At 42.7% G+C, this 17,354-nt stretch overlaps 1 protein-coding gene across 1 annotated transcript in view; it reads left to right on the plus strand.

The window, feature by feature from the left end:
- The first annotated feature begins 2,159 nt into the window (after positions 1–2,159).
- Positions 2,160–17,354, plus strand: part of RECK (reversion inducing cysteine rich protein with kazal motifs) — a 42,073-nt gene continuing 26,878 nt past the window's right edge. Inside the window, exons 1-6 of the mRNA XM_035134735.3 lie at positions 2,160–2,328; positions 7,007–7,065; positions 8,442–8,516; positions 10,250–10,286; positions 10,939–11,024; positions 12,830–12,877. Of these exons, the coding sequence (XP_034990626.3) occupies positions 2,205–2,328; positions 7,007–7,065; positions 8,442–8,516; positions 10,250–10,286; positions 10,939–11,024; positions 12,830–12,877 (429 nt within the window). The 5' untranslated portion in view covers positions 2,160–2,204. The remainder of the gene's footprint in view (positions 2,329–7,006; positions 7,066–8,441; positions 8,517–10,249; positions 10,287–10,938; positions 11,025–12,829; positions 12,878–17,354) is intronic.

Genomic DNA, 17,354 nt, shown 5'->3' on the forward strand with positions numbered 1-17,354 from the left:
CAATAGGAGTAAGCGGGGAAGAATTGGATTGGCTCTTTCATATGCTGTGTTGCTCTCTTTGTCTGGGTTACAAATCCTTGTGCAGAGGCACACATACATCAATTTTAAAAGAACATATGCAAACAGCTGAATGTTAACATCAGCCCAAGAAGCCTCTGTAAGGAACACAGGACATGGCAGAGGCAGCAACAACCCAGTGATGAACTCTGTTGGCAGGAGGCAAACCATATTTATGCCCAAGCACCCAGGTTTTTCATTGTGAAGAAAGACCTTTTTGTTCCAGACGGCTTTTGGGAACGGACTGCTTTTAATGAGGAGCTGCTGTTTTGGTTGCCATTGTCAGCAAGCTTTTAATAGATCTATAGATAGATAGATAGATAGATAGATAGATAGATAGATAGATAGATAGAGTGGCGTCGCAACGGGGGGCGGTGCGCTCCTGGTGCCACGTCTCCGGGGGTGACAAGACGGCGCCCCACCGCGGCGGCGCGAGCAGCCATCACACCGCCGCAGCTGCATATAGAGCAGTGATGGGCAACCTTTTGAGCTTGGTGTGTCAAAATTCGCCAAAAAAACCGAGCATAACTCGGGTGTTGTGTCACTTTAAGAAAAAAACCCCATAATTTTGTGATATTTATAGTTTACATAACGAAAATGTATAATTGTAATATATAACTGTATTTAATAAACCAAAAACTAATTATTTAACCTAACCAAACCAAAAAACCCTTATTTATCACAAAGTGCCCAGAGTTGTTGAGCTTTTTTGGTGGAGCTGCTGACCAAAGTTTTGGAGGTTTTTTTTGGGTTGCTTTGCTTTTGGGGGGGATGCCCCAAAGCTGCTGCGCTTTTGGGGGGGAAGAGAACAGAAATAAATGACGAATAATACCTTCGCAGGAACTAAGACGCAGCACCGACATAGTCTGCCAAAGCGCCAAAAAAACCAGCACAGAACGGGTTAAAAAATGAACGCTGTTACACCCAATCATCGTCTGCCAAAGTGCCAGAAAAAAACAGTACAGAAAGGGTTAAAAAACCAATCTCTGGCTACCAGCAACAACAACAAAAATGGATCCGGGTTTTAACAGCGGAGACAAGCCGTAGCGTGAGGAGCAGGAGAACAAATGGGGGGGGGACAAAAACAACAGCGCAAATGGGCCGATGGGGCGCGTGCCAGCAGTGAGGGCTCTGCATGTCACGTCTGACACGCGTGTCATAGGTTCGCCATCACTGCTACAGAGAATCCTCCGTTCGAGGCTGCAGCCGCGAGCAAGGGATCCTGGCACCGTGCCGCCGGCACAAACCACTACAGAGCGCGCTTGTGCGGCGTCGCTACGTAAGGCACATGCATCGTACGTAGCGACACTGCACATGTGCGCTATGTAGCAATGCCCCGCCCCTGGGTGCATGTTTGCCGCTCCAGGTGCCCAAGCGGCTTCCTCCATCCACCACTGGATAGTTTGAATCCTATCAATGTTTAATTGCTTTTTAATGACAAACACACACACACCCGTTTTTTTTGTGTTCTTATTTTGTCTGTAATCTGTTTTGATTCCCTGTCAGAGATAAAGGCGGGTATAAATAAATAAATATATAACACTAATGAGTTAAAATGCCAGGATTACACGCGGTTTGACTTCTATCAAAGCATTCATTGTTTTTTTAGCGATTGTTTTATTTTCTATTTACAGGTAGGTAGCCGTGTTGGTCTGACGTACTCGAAACAAAACAAAAAAATTCCTTCCAGCAGCACCTTAAAGACCAACGAAGTTTTTTTATTTTGCTATGAGCTTTCGTGTGCATGCACACTTCTTCAGATACACTGAAATAGAAGTTTATTTTCTATGTTCCCAGCTGTTCTTATTTCTATATGTAACCCGCCTTGAGACCCTGTCAGCGAAAAAGGCGGCTTAGGAGGAATCCTCTCAGCCGCCCGCCCGACCTTCCTCCGAGGGAGTCCGTTCTGCCGCCTCACTCGGTCGGGGGGCTCCGTCTGGGGAGCGAAGAAGCGCAGCGCGGGGCAGAAGGGAAGCCGCGGGTCCTCGCGGAGGGAAGCGGCCGCCGCCGGCGGGGCTCCCTCGCCCGCCCCTCCCCCTCCCCCCCACCAGACGAGCGAGCGGGGCGAGGGCGGCGCCCACCAGCCAATGGGGAGCCGCGCTGGGCGGGCAGGCAGGCAGGAGGGCGGCGGCGGCGGGGACCGGGCGATGGCGGCGCTGACTGTCCCTGGGCAGCCGCGGCGGCAGGGCGATGGCGGGGCCCGCCGCGTGACCCTCGTCGCGGCCCTCGCGCTGCTGCTGTTGCTGCTGCCGCTGCCGCCGGGCGTGGCGGGTGAGTAACGGTCTTGCCGGGGCGGAGGGAGGGAGGGAGGGCGGCGGGCGGGTGAGGCGCCGCGGAGGCCGGTCCCGCTCGCGGCTTCCTTGGCCGCCCCACCCCCGCCGGGCAGCGGACGACGGAGCGCGGCGGGCGGGCGGGCGGGCAGGCGGGTGGGGTCCGGCCCTCGAGGGGGAGGCCCTCGCGCGGAGGGGGAGAAAGGGACCTAGCGGCCTCTGTCAGAAGGACCAAGCGGCCGACGTGTGTGTTATTTATTTAAAAATAAGAATTAGAAATCTCAGCGCTGCTGCATTATGGAGGGAAAGGAAGAGCAGGCAGATCTGCTCTTCACAGTCACGTAGGACACGTGTCAGAATAATGCGACGTGAGGAGAACATCTGCAGGGTCAGGCCACTGGCCCCTCTGCTCCAGCATCCTGTTCCCACAGTGGCCAGCTAGATGCCTCAAGAAAGCCTGCAAGCAGGACCTGAGCCATCGGGGCTAGCAGCCCCTGACAGCCTCCTCCTCCTCCAGGATTTTGTCTAATCTTACATGAGAAGCATCCATGCGGCTGGCCGTCCCTATCTCCTGTGGGAATGAGTTCCATAGTTTGATTGTGCCCTGCGTGATGAAGTAGAAGTTTCTTTTACTGTATCTGTTCTCCCAACATTCAGCTTCCTTGGATGCCTGTGAGTTCTCCTGTCGTGAGAGAGGAGAGAAAACTTTCCTCTGTCCACTTTCTCCGTGCCATGCATAATTTTATAAACTTCTGTCATGTCTCCTCTTGCTCGCCTTTTCTCTGAACATATGTGACCATTTAAGCAGGGCAGGGCACAGCTGAGCCTCGACTTTGAACAAAGGGTCTTTTTGTGCTCCTTAAGGGTGCAGTTAGGGAACAAATCCCCCATTGGGACATTGGCAGGAGAATGAAGAAAGGGTCGGGTGGGCTTCTCCCACTCTTGCGTTGATTGTGCGTACATCCTTTTGCATTTAACACATGTAGTGTGATGCAAAGCCATTGAACTTTCTGGTGTCTTGCAGTTCAGTTTTATATTGCAGCCTTCCTTTGAAGTTCCTTTGTTCCAGTTAGGGAACCTTAGAGTCAGATACAGAATGTTCTTGGAGGTTGGAATACTATCTTATGATGTAGCACACATATTCTCCTGGCTCATTTTGAATCAGTTTCCCTTTACTTCAGTGCCCTTAGAAAGCAGTTGAGAAATCCAGAATTTCAATGTACAGTCATACCTTGGTTCTTGAACATAATGCATTCTGGGAGTCTGTTCGACTCCCGAAACTGTTTGAAAACCAAGCACGGCTTCCGATTGGCTGCAGGAGCGTCCTGCAGCCAATTGGAAGCCGCAGAAGCCGTGCCGGATGTTCAGCTTCTGAAAATCGTTCGAAAACTGGAACACTTCCAGATTTTGATTGTTCGGGAGCCAAGGAGTTTGAGATCCAAGGTACGACTGTAGCTTATTGGGCAGTAGGTGTTCCACCCCAATGAAGAACTCAGATTTTATTTCATATTTGTGTTTGTGTGTTTGTAGATTTATTTTTTTCATGGGGGGGGGAGGGAATTACTCTACTAATGCAAATTAATTGCACCATTATGGTACCCATATTCCTGGGGGAGATGTTGTGCCTGTGATACAAGGCTTATGTAATCCCTCCCAAGTAACTCGAACTGAAAGAGACACTTGTGTGTCACAACCCTGCAGTGTAGTCCAGTGCTGAGCTCCTGGCATTTTGCTTTCCTCCCCAGGAAAATGCAGTTGAGAAGCATGCCTCTGAAATTGTAGCAGTCATGCTGGGGTGGGTGGTAAAACAGGTGATTAATTGCTTTTCCATCCATGGGGAAAATTAGGAAGACTGGCGGATCAATTGCTTAACTTCATTTCTCGTAATGGGAAGCTTTTTTTTTTTTGAAAGATTTTCAACAAACTTTATTATTTAAAAAAGTTACATATGCATAACAGAAGCAAAAATAGACATATATAATTTTCCAATTATATACAGATAATACACAAAGAAATATATAATCAAACTCAAATCTTCTTATTCGCAATGTGAATAGCATGTGATCCATATATTTCTTCCTATTTCATCTTAGATACTTCCCGTCCTTCTTATTATACAATATCAAATTCTTTCCATACCACAGGTTGATGTTATTAATTTTCTCCTTTCTTTTTCTAATTATTTTTCTGTTCTCCTCATCTTTATCATTTCTCAAACGTCATTCTATTTCTGCTAATAAAGAATTATTTGGGTAATACATTTTTAAATACTTTTTGTAATGGGAAGCTTTTCAAGAGAGTCATGAGGCTAATAAGAGGTATGGGTTGTAGGACGATTTTGAAAATAATTAAAAATTGACCCAAATGGCTCTCTGAAACCCAAAGCTCCCTGGCAATAGATGACAGGGTTCCAGGAGTGGGAGGCAGGTATTGGTTGCTGCCACAAATTCCTGGCAGCCTCAATGTTGTTGTTTTTTTATATCTTATACTTCTTTACAGCATATTCATACAATAATGGACATGTAGGCAGTGTAGTTTGCTCATATGGTTAGTTCACAGTCTGTCAAACCAGTCCATAGCAAGTCCCAGTAGCCAAATTTCAACATAAATTGGCTGCTCTCTGGTGAAGATCTGCTACTATTCTATACAATTCCATTGTTTGGGGAGAGTCAGTGATTCTGAGAAAAGTAGCCTCTGTTGCATTGGATCACCTAATGCAGGCGTCCCCAAACTGCGGCCCTCCAGATGTTTTGGCCTACAACTCCCATGATCCCTAGCTAACAGGACCAGTGATCAGGGATGATGGGAATTGTAGTCCAAAACATCTGGAGGGCCAAAGTTTGGGGATGCCTAACCTAATGATTTTATTAGCCTCTCTGACATTAAGCATTTTAGAGGGCAAATTCTGATGTGGATTTAAATTTGATTCCTTTGGCAAGACCATGGTCAACTTGAAGGACAAGTGGTTGCTGTAAGTTTGCTTTTCTATCTCAATTACCTTTGGATTATTGACAATACCCAGCTAGTTCTTCTTTACTGTTGACTTAGTGCAACATTCAGGACTTTTGTGGGGTCTTGATTGTCAGTCCAAACATTCAGGTGAATTGAAAATGCTGATGGTTAACTTGGCGGTTAGTTCCAGAAAGCAGCCCTCTGATTCAAATCAGATTATTTGAAGGTCCATAAGGATGACAGCAGGTGATAGATAATTTACCACTGGCAAATACACATTGTGCAAAATTTGGGACAGTTCTAAAGCTCCAAGTCTCAACACCAATGCAAACAATAGTGTCTCAGGCTGGAGGTTCTGTCTTTCATCTTGTACAGGACACCTGTACAGAGAATGCAGCATACCAATTCAAGAACATAGTATACCATGTTTGTTTGTTTGTTTGTTTGCTTGTTTGTTTGTGTGTGGGGGGCATAATCTATAAGCAACGTTCCAAGCTCACAGCCTTAAATGCACACAGCCTGCCACATAATTTAGTCTGTCTGTCCCAGAAATATTGTCATTTTCCTGTCTTCCTCTTCAAAGACACTGCCATTTGACATTTGTGGAGTTGGATTCACTACTGTATGGTTCAATGTTATATACTTTTAGGTGGGAGTTGAGAGATTCAAGTTCATACGGTTCCAAGTACTGATAGGCCCACCAGTTAAGTGTTTTTGAGTCCATAGCCTTGGAAGCTACTTCATTGCCTGATTGAGCTGAGCATTCCCTTGGTGTGTGATCTCCCACATTTGGTAATCATCCTGAATGATAACTTAATATAATACCAATAATAAATTGTTTTCAATTGTGCTATAAGATAAACAAAAAACATCAAATGCCTGCAGCAAATTAAATACCTGTTTTTAAAGGTTTAGAATTTTTACTTAATACTATTATTAAATTTATTGCCTGCTCTTCACTAGCAGGTCTTCAGTAATAAAAACAGTTCAAACAACAGACACAGGAATAGAGTGGGTCCTGAAAACACATGTATGGCAGGGTCTTCAACGTTCACAGCTATCTAGTAAAGATGCCAGACACACCTTTGTAGGGAGGGAATTCCACATATTTGGGACTGCCATGGAGAATGTTGGCTCCTTCTGCACTAATGTGGGCAGAGGAATCATCAAGAGTGCCCCCCCCGATTTGTAACACCTGAGAGGGTCTATAGGGAAGGAAGTTGTCTCAGATATCTGGTGCCTATGTCTTTTAGGAGTGTCAGTACTAGTGTGAGCACCTTGAATTGGACCTGGAAACTGGCAGCCAATGCAGCTGTTTTAGAATGAGTTATATGAGTTCTAAAGGGAACCCCAACTGGTACTCTGGCCACTGCATTTTGAACCAGTTGAAGTTGCTGAGTAGTTTACAAGGGCAGCCCCATGTTGCTGCTGATTGACACTAAAAAGTCTTTGCAGAAGCCATGCTGGTTCTTCAACAAACATGTTCTTCTGTATGCTTGGGAATTTTATCTTCAATAATGCTTTGCACCAGATTTCCCAGAACATATGTCAACCTAGCCAGATCTTTTTAAAAAATGAGGTTTAGCTCACTTGCCAATCATCAGGTACAGTAGGCAGTTTTAGGAGCAAACTACATATTTGAATGGCAAAAAATAGTTACACTTCATCAAAGTCCTTTGAGAGCACCAGTATTTTACTGATGTTGACAGATTTATTTTTCCTTATAGGTGCATCGTGTTGTTACCTTGCAAAGAGTAACTTAATGTGCCGCGATGTTTGTGAACAGGTATGTTGGTTCTGAACCTGTACCACATTTGACACTGCATATCCATGGGGGCTTTGTCAAGGGTAGGGAACCTTGGGCCCAGGGCAGAAAGCAGCTCTCTGAGCCTGTCTTTCTAGCCCAAAGTACACACTCCAGGCCACAAGCCTGCACCCCTCACCCTGAGTGCTGACTGGAACATGTCATTGAATTCTGACAATGCCCTTTTCTTGCCTGGGCAGAGAATAAAAGGGTGTATGAGTGTTTGCAGATAGTAGACTACCGTAGCAAGGTAAAATTTACATTAATTGCTCTGCCTGCATTTGCCTCTGGCCCTGCCCTCCTCTGACATGTGGCCCCCAGAAGGTTCCCAGAGGGAAACCTTGGGCTGAAAAGATTCCCCATCCCTGGTCTATAGCCATGTGAGAGAAGTATATTAAAATTATGTATGCCACTTTCATCCTGACCTTGAAGCAGTTCCTTTAGTGTTGTAAGAATGTGCTGTCGTGAATACATTTTTACTTGTAAGGTTGTTATAGGCTTCGTAACATATCAATATATATGGAGTCACATTTGTTGCCAGCTTACCTATGACTTCTGTCAAAGCATTCATTGTTATAGGGCCAAGTGGTTTATGATTGAGAACATTCTATTTTCAATTTAGATAATGCACACGCTGCCTGATCTTTGGAAGTCAGCCACATCTCATCGTAATATGTTTAGGTTTGATGAGCTGAAACTTGGAAGCCCTAAGGAGATAAATCTGTAAGGACAGTATTCAACTAAATAAATAGATCCACTACTGCAAGGATTTTTGACTGCACAAGGGAACTCCCTTTCCTCTCCCTGTGTGTCTGTTCTGGAGTTCCCCCAACCCACCAGAACAGATTTGGGGAAGGAGGGCTGGGAGAGGGGAACTGAAGTTGCAAAAGTAAAAATTCTTGTGATATTAGATCTGTTTAGTTGGATGCCACCCTAAGAGTGCTTTTATATACAAATCAATAATAAGTAGTGCAAATATCATAAGATAAACATTATTTTGGTGCTAGTTTAACTGCCACGCCTTTCTTGAAGAACCTTGGAAGTTGTAGTTTGACGATGGTGCTTAACTCTCCCATGTCCCAGAGCTTTGGTTTTGGTTTTTAATAAAAAACAGAGACTTAAAGTGGTTTAAGAAATAAAAAGAGGGTTGCAATCTGGTAGGTTCAGACATTGGATTCCCATAGTGCATGACTATTTCATCATAATAGAAACTAAGGACAACTCCAAAAAGGAGTATTCTGTTGCTCAAAATCAAATTCCACTTAGCTTCATGGGTTTCCTCAGTAAAGATAATTAAATTTTGTGGTACAAAAGTGATTTTTTCTAATTATGCTTTCTTTTAAAAATGCTTTTGACAGATTTTGACATCAAAGAGTGATTCTCATTTGAAACACCTATTGCAACGTGCACCTGAATATTGTCCAGAATCAATGGTTTGTATAATTGTGTTTGGTAAAACATAAGACCATTTTTGGCCTGAGGGTTCAATTTCCTCATGGGAAGCCTTATGGGAGTCACATGCCAGTAGGAAATGGGACTGGATCCAAAAGGTGGCAGACCAGTAGAAAAGCTGGATAGAGCCACGCCCCCCCCTTTCCTTTCTTTCCCCTTCCCCTTCCCCTTCTCTTTCTTTCTCCTCTCTTTTCTCCTCCCTGTCCCTCCACAGTTGTCTCCCCTCATAGCACTAAGGTTTTTAAAAAGCTCCCCTTGGCCTCAGTGGAAGCTTTCTAAAATGCTAATTGCTTGTTCCAGCTAAGAGAACAGTCTGGGGAGATGTATATAAGCAAACTTGTGCTTTCTACTTTCCCTTTGTGTTATAGCCTGCTGTGAGCTCTAATGACAGAATTGCCTTACCCTGAAAATGCTAAGCTGCTGGTTCTTCAGCTCTGCTTTCCCAGGAAGAGAGAAATCATATCACAATGCAGTCCAAAGCAGAATACGCAAGTCACTTGTGTTTCCACCCTCTGGTTTTAAGGGAGAATCAGAGGAAATTGTTACACCACTTCTTAAAAAGATGGCTGCTGATTTAACAAAGCATCCAGTGCTCTAGTTCAACATTTGAAACTTCAGTAAAGGGTAAAGGTAAAGGGACCCCTGACCATTAGGTCTAGTCGCGAACGACTCTTGGTTGCAGCGCTCATCTCGCTTTACTGGCCGAGGGAGCCAACATTTGTCCGCAGACAGGTTTTCCAGGTCATGTGGCCAGCATGACAAAGCCACTTCTGGCAAACCAGAGCAGCACACGGAAATGCTGTTTACCTTCCCGCTGTAGTGGTACATATTTATCTACTTGCACTTTTACGTGCTTTCGAACTGCTAGGTTGGCAGTAAATGGTGTTATCAGTAAATGGTATTATCTCCCAACTCATCAAATTTGAAAATGAATTTCAGAGGTTGAGGACAGAAACAATACTGGTGCAGGTATATCTGCCTTGCAGAGCACTAATAATGCCTTACAGGGGAAAGTGGCAAATTTGAATGTGAGCTTTCTCTGCTGTTACCTGAGGACTTTAGGGATGCCTTAGCAAGCATAACAAGGCCACCCAGGGCTTTTGCTCTCTAAGTCTGCCCTTTTACTCTGTGGCAGGAAACCTGTGCCACTTTAGCTCTGGTTGTTTAGCAGGCCCACCTTGACCTGGAATTCCTGGGCCCAAAATCTCAAAAAACACATGCCTCCAGGATGATACATTACACACATTAAAGTGCAATGTGTGATCAGGGGCATTAGTAGGCTTGGTAACAAAAAGTGTGGTTTGGTTCTGCTCTTCCCCATCTTGTACTTTAGACGGTTAAACCCCTCCACTTTCTATAGATGAAAGACAGAAACTAATTCTGTTGCACTGCTGCTGTGTCCCGCTGCCTCAGTCAGGCGCTCAGCCACTTGCCCTTTTGCAGGTGTACTGCTCAGGAAATAGTAACAAATGAAACAAGTCTGCCAAAGTCCTGGTCCCAAGCACTATGATATCCAAAACTGAATACTCTAAATGAGGTCACTCTAGATGATAATTGGTTATTTGTGCTAGATCATCTTGTTGCATTTAAAAGTGCTCATCTGCTACAGACAAATATTTATTTTGCTCTTATTTATTTATTAAATGCCTGCCACCCCACATGGTCAACTTATTAAGTATACTCATTTTTATAAAATACAATTATTCTTTTTCAGGGAGAAGTTTGGGACTGTATAAATTCCTCTTTGCCAGGTAAGAGACAATACTATATTTAGGCTGCAATCCTATACACACTTACCTGGGAGTAAATACCATTGAACTCATTCAGGGCTTACTTCTGGGTAGATATGCATAGATACTTGTGGGTAGATATGCTCTGTTAATTTATTATAATGTACTAAGAGTATATGATCCAGGCCCCAACCCAATAGGCATGAAATGCACATGCAGGGCGGGATCAGTATAGGACTCAGGAAAAAAATTGATCAAGTTGTATGATCCTAACTTATTTAGATGTAATTATGTTCTTGTAACTGTAAAATTATTTAAAATAGAATATGTTTTAAAAAAGATTTATCTGGACAGCCATGCATGAGTAAAACAATCTAACACACCCTCCAAGAAGTATTGGCATACATGGATTGTTGCAACAATAAATGAAGTCAGGTTTATGCTTTTTCAAATATATATGTTCTCACAAATACAGAGCTTCAGGTTGAATAAGATGTTTCTTAATTGATTATTCAACACCTTAGCACACAGCCCTCCTAGCAGGAAACGTGAACAAACTTCTGCAGTTGAGCAGCACTCCCTTCTGCGTTGTCTGCTAAGCATAGGATACAACACTCCAATACACCCTGCAGTGATACTGTAATGTGTTCAGTAATTTTATTTTTCTTTAAAGGTGTTTTGAAGAAATCTGATGGCTGGGTTGGCTTAGGTTGCTGCGAGTTAGCCATTGTTGTAGAATGTCGCCAAGCATGTAAACAGGTAAGAATTTATTTTTTGATGCAGCATGAGTAAAGTAAGACATATGTTTTTTGGGGTGAAAGTATGATTGGTTGTAAGAGAAAGGTCCTTCTCAGTGACCACACCCAGAATTTGCAATATATTTCTGCAGGATGTTGATTGCTGTCTTCTGAAGTCTTTGGCTTGCTGGGCAGATAATGTTTTCTGTGGCGAACTTTGTTTTTATTTGCTGAAGCTATCTCAATTTTAAATTATTATTTTATTAGGAGATTGTGTTATTTTAATTGCTGATGGAATATGAAGTCTCAGATAACTAAAATATATGTTCCCCCCTTTCTTTCTGCTATAATACTTGTATTATTCTCCTATGTTTGCTGTCTGCTAGGGAGCAGTGGAGTAGAGCTGCTTTTTATGTATCCCCCTCCCAATAAAATCCTGTGTGTATACCCCGCATAATTTTTTTAAAAAAACCCTCTATGAAGCACAGGTGGGGTCCTTTGGCCCCTGGGAATGAAAAGGCCTACAAGGCAAGGAGCAGGTCTTCCAGGTCTCACAGCCAACGGATTGAACGGATGGTCTTTCTTGACTCCTAAGTTAACACTCTGATAGTACGCCACATAAAAGCTAATAATTAGCAGCAAAATCAACAAGCAACTCAGACACAACTGCAGCTAATGCTTCCCAAATGCTTGAGTAAACATCTTTATATTAAGTGGGCCCCATGGCGAGACCGACCAATGAGAGTGCCAACTGAGACTCCAAGGGAAGGGGCTTCTATAGTTGAAATGCTATAGTGGAAGAGGCTTTCTCTTGCATCTCCATATAATATTCATTTCATGTGGGTGAGATACGGAGGAGAGTCTTCCTTCCACAAGATTTTTAATTCCAGGGGAGGTGCTCCCTCAGATATTGAGGTTCCAAGCCATGTATGGTTTTAAACATCCTCACCGACACACTGAATTGGGCTGGAAATGTATTGTTAGCCAATTCAGCTCCTTTACATGGTTCCTATACAACCAGGGCCAGCCCACCCATGAGCTAAGGCAGGCATCCCCAAACTGCGGCCCTCCAGATGTTTAGGCCTACAACTCCCATGATCCCTAGCTAACAGGACCAGTGGTCAGGGATGATGGGAATCGTAGTCCAAAAACATCTGGAGGGCCGAAGTTTCCGGATGCCTGAGCTAACTGCTGCATTTGCGCAAGCCCTGCACACAGGGAATTGAGGAAATCTCAGCAGGCATCAACAACTATGGCCAAGAATAGGCATAACTGGCAAACCAACTAAAGCTTGCAACAAACAGTCTGAGCCATGGAGGCTACTTGAATCTAGCTGTTCCCAGACAGCATACCTGCTCCTTCAGGGGGAGGGCAACCCTTCCCAACTAGAGCCAGTTGCTTACCTAGTTCCTGTACCTGGAAAGCATCAACCCACAGAGCCTCCCATCTTACCAGGATTCTGTTTCAATTTATTAGCCCGTATTACAGATTCTAGTCAGTGGTGCTGCGTCTACATAGCCTCACATGACCCAGATGACAGGAAGAAATCCTGAAATACTTTGTTTGTTGTTCTTTATGTTAAATTTCCCTGTCATTTAGACTTTAGAGGTCCATTTGACCCCAGTAGCAGATTGATACTTTAAAAAGGGCTGCTTTTGATTACAGTATGTTCACATGCCAGAATTGAGAACATCTAAGTGATTCAAAACCGCTTCTATAGAAGAAGTTAGATATATTGGTGTGGCATCTCAAAATTATCACAATATAAATAATTTTGCTCTTGAATAATATGAGCTATGTGCTAGTAATGAAACTAATGTCTTTCAGGCATCTTCAAAAAATGATATTACGAAAGTTTGCAGGAAAGAATATGAGGTAAGTGCATTACAGACAGTGGGTTACCCCTCCCTGTCAACATGCTTAAGCTTTCCTGATGTTGGCACACTTTGAAGGCTTATAACAGTTTTCAACTCGTAAACCTTTCTGGAGGTGAAACAGACCAAGCTAAACTCTTTCCTGCACTGCAGATAAGATACTGGTTCATGGCAAACTGGGCTTTGCAAACTGAAAGCCAGCAAAGTAAACATTCACTCCCTCCTGATCCTCCCTTCCCTGGAATTTCCCATTCCCAATTCAGGATGTGTTTTCAAAAGGTCATTAGTAACAATGAATAGATGTCAATTGCAAATACAAAATTGAACGGATGTCATTGAAAGGATGTCATATGGAGGAGGGAGAAAGATTGTTTTCTGCTGCTCCAGAGAAGCAGACACGGAGCAATGGATTCAAACTACAAGAAAGAAGATTCCACCTAAACATTAGGAAGAACTTCCTGACAGTAAGAGCTGTTCGGCAGTGGAATTTGCTACCAAGGAGTGTGGTGGAGTCTCCTTCTTTGGAGGTCTTTAAGCAGAGGCTTGACAGGCATATGTCAAGAATGCTTTGATGGTGTTTCCTGCTTGGCAGGGGGTTGGACTGGATGGCCCTTGTGGTCTCTTCCAACTCTATGATTCTATGATTCTATGAACAAGATTGGCAGTTTCAAAATGTTTAATTTGACATAGAGTTGGGAGGGACCCCGGGGGTCATCTAGTTCAACCCCCTGCCATGCAGAAATCTCAGATTAAAGGATCCATGAAAGATGGCCGTCCAGCCTCTGCTTAAAAGCCTCGAAGGAGGGAGAGTCCACAACCTCCTGAGGGAGATTGTTCCACTGTCAAACAACTCTTACTAAATTCAAGTGAAGTAAACATGCTAATATACAGCTCCCACAGACGGGATGCAAAAGAGAGATCACTTCCCCTGATATCAGAAAAATTCTGATGCAATTCAAATTATTCTAATTTTCCAATTTTTCTGGAAAATTGCGTGTAGACCCACAAACCATGGTTAAAGCAAACTGTTAACTTTGTAGATCAGAGTTTGTATTCACAAGTTTGGTACAGTCCATGATTAAAATGGGTCTTTTTGTGAAAACAATGGTTTCTGTTGGTGCACCCCCACAGAAATGAGGGCAAGAATTGCTCTGGAGAGAGAAGCTTATAACAAAAGTCCTGATAGACCACAGCAAAGGTCTGCCCAATCCAGTACTCTTCTTCGAAGAGTGTCTGGGGGATAGGGAGGGGGTACTGCATTTGGAGAGCTGGCTTCATGTCTGTAAATTATGGTTTGCTGGGATCCAGAATTACATCAGCTGTAGGCTAATTAGTCAAATGCTTGGGATGTGGTTAGTTCAAATCTTACACTATAAGCAATGCACAGAAAACATGTTTGTGAACTAGGGATCCTTTCTATGTCTGTGTTCTGAAATGTCCCATTTTCTATTTGAATACAGTACAAGCTAACTTAGCTGGAGTCATTGTATTCTCTTAAGTGCATAGCTGCCAAGTTATCCCTTTTTAAAAGGGATTTTCCCTTATGCTGAATAGGCTTCCTCGCGAGAAAAGGGAAAACTTGGCAGCTATGCTTAAGTGTGAACATGCTTAATTGGCAAAAGCAATCATTAAATGAAGAAGTTATATATTAAAAAATAGTAGCCTTCTTAGCAGACAATATTTATAGGTAATCAACCATAATTAATTTTCTGTTCATGTGCAACTGAAAATGTTTTGAATAATCTTTTAAATCAGTTATCTGCCAAATATGTGACTGCATTCAATAATGTATAAAAAGGAATGGTATTTTCAGGAAACTTTCTCCGGCACACCTTCTCTTCAGAATATAAATCTCTTCACATGCTGTTTTATCTTACCTCCTTCTACCTGAAAGAAGAGCATTCACTTCAGGACTGTGTTTTTAGATTCACTCAGATCAGAGTAGGCAATCAATAGGACATTGGGGAAAATAAGGGAAGACCTTGCAACTGAAAGTAGGTCTCTCCAACCCAAAGCCAGAGGGGCTGTTGTCCTTAGGTTCAAAAATAAAGGAGACTGAGTCCCATCATCAATTTGGTAAATTAAAAATATCCATATTGATTCTTCTTTATGTCTTTATTCTTTAGATTAAGAAATAAATACAGTGGCCTGCTCATTCCCCAGCAAGTGAATTAGATTAAATACTACAGTACTTTTTTTTTGTCTTACTGCAAATATGCCTTAGAAAGCTTTTTTTTCCTTTTCCTAATCTCTTTAGCTGCTGAGATTTTCATAGCTTGTGTTCTTCTAAACTGTTATCCCCCTTCTGTATTATACTTCACTGCCCGTATCTGTAACCTTTCCTCTGTTATGCTAGTTTCCTTCTCTTTTCTGGATTTCTGCATTGCTGTAGGAGGTTGACCAATGTTTGTTGGAGAACAGAAAGGACAGGTAAGAGAGTTTTTAAAAATGGGAATGAAAAAGTGATCACTGATCATGACAGAGTAGTTTCTCTTCCTAATTCTTCTTTTCTCTTTCTTGTTGGAATCATTTTGTAATATTTATTCTATATAAATAAGTGGAATTATTTCAAGAATGATTACAAGTGAATGCATTTTTCAAACAAGAGAAATATGTTCTTGTCCTTCCTCATATATGGGTGAACCATACTTCACTGGATGAGGTCATGAATCTCCCAGAAGATATTTTCAGCATCTCTCCAGATAGTAGGATTGGATCCAGACCATCTGTCCCCATGGAACACTCTGCTATTTCAGTTATTTCCCTTCCTCCTGCATCCCAAAAAACTGTCCCATGGGATTAGGAGAGATGGTGCTGTGGCTGAAAAGAGGATCAGTTTAAACTGTTCCCCCCTTTCTTCCAGCACAAGCCTCCTAAGGCTCTCGGTCCCTTCTGCTAACGAAAGGAGTGCTCCATTTTGTAGGAGGGCAAGGCTGGGTCCAACTCATTAGTTTTCAGGGGACAGGAGTGAAATATATCCTCTGGAGTCAGGTTACTAAAGTAGCCCACAATATTTTTTTTTGATCTGCATCAATGAATTAGTCACCAGATACTTGTAAGAGATAATACTTTTCTTAGAAGTTGTTTTGGAATGCATAAATTTCAGTTCTAAAAAATGTGTCAATAAAGATATTTACTGAACTTGGTTGAATAAAATAATAGGTGGTGATAGTATTTTTTTAATGTGGATTATATCCTTCCACACTTACAGATTCAGACATGTAATTACCATTTTTGCATGTGTGCTGATTATATGTCTTCCTGTCTCTTGACAGGTTTACTTCTGGTGATTTACACTAACAAGTGAATACTTAACATGCCATTTAGGGATCAGCCTGAAGGCTACTAATTTGGCAAGCACCTCCCCAAACTTACACGTGCATGTCCAAACACAGCCTTGGGCTGCAGTCCTAACCCTACTTATTGGAAATAAGCCTCTTTAAATTCGGTGAAGCTTACTTCTAAGTAGGCATGGTTGCGCTTATTTGTTTTGCTGTTATTTCATGTACCAGACACAGCTCTTGAGCCATGTCTCAGAGATATTTATTGGAAATAAATTCACAAAAGGAAACAAATTATATGAAGTTTAAATGGCTGACAAAGCTGGGTTTGCGGCGAGGCAGAACATTTGGTAGACAGGTTGAAGATTCTGATGTTTCAAGCTGGCCTCCCAGGCAATCTATCTCAGATCAGCTTGCAACAGGTTGTCCTGACTGAGGAACCAAGCCATTGATAGTACTTACGGAAGGCCTGTTGAGATCCTATACAGTCTTTAGATCAGAGGTCAGCAGCCTAAGACCCATGGGCTGGAAGCGCAGTAATATCTTGAGTGTTAAAAGATTCTGCATTCTAGAGTGATGAAATGTCGTATTGGACTAGGGCCTAGGAGAGCAGAGTTTGAATTCCCACTCAGGCATGAAGCTCATTGAGTGAGCTTGGGCAAGTCACCATCTCTTAGCCTAACCTTCCTCACAGGGTTGTTGTGAGGATTAAATGGGGCAGAGCAGAACCATGTACAGCCCTTGGAAGACAAAGGTGGTATATAAATGCTAATGCTAATAATAATAATAATAGAAGGGTGTATTTCAGATCATTGTATAACCATTAAAAAGAATACCGGTAATTGGTAAAACTAATGTGATGTTTTGGTGGTCAGTTGTCTCTTGGGGACAGTAGTTTGTCCTCAGCAAGACTATTCTGATGGCAGCTTCAGACCTTTACTATAGACACCCTAGGATTATTCTGCTCATATGCAAGAGGTTGTGGAGCTTTGTTTCACGGCAAAACCACTAAACTTCGCGATATGTGACAGATAAACTTTTTAAAAGAATGTTAAAAGATCTTCTTTTAAGATCTTTTTTCACTGACAAAAGGAAATTGTTTGAACAGAAAGGAAAATGAAATAAAACTGCTTAGAAAAACAGTATTGAAATTGAGACTATTTATTCATAACCTGCAGAATGCCAGGCTATAATTTT

The sequence above is a fragment of the Zootoca vivipara genome, chromosome 12 (assembly GCF_965207765.1).
Source record: "Zootoca vivipara chromosome 12, rZooViv2.hap1.1, whole genome shotgun sequence".
In the NCBI taxonomy this organism is placed as follows: Eukaryota; Metazoa; Chordata; class Lepidosauria; order Squamata; family Lacertidae; genus Zootoca; species Zootoca vivipara.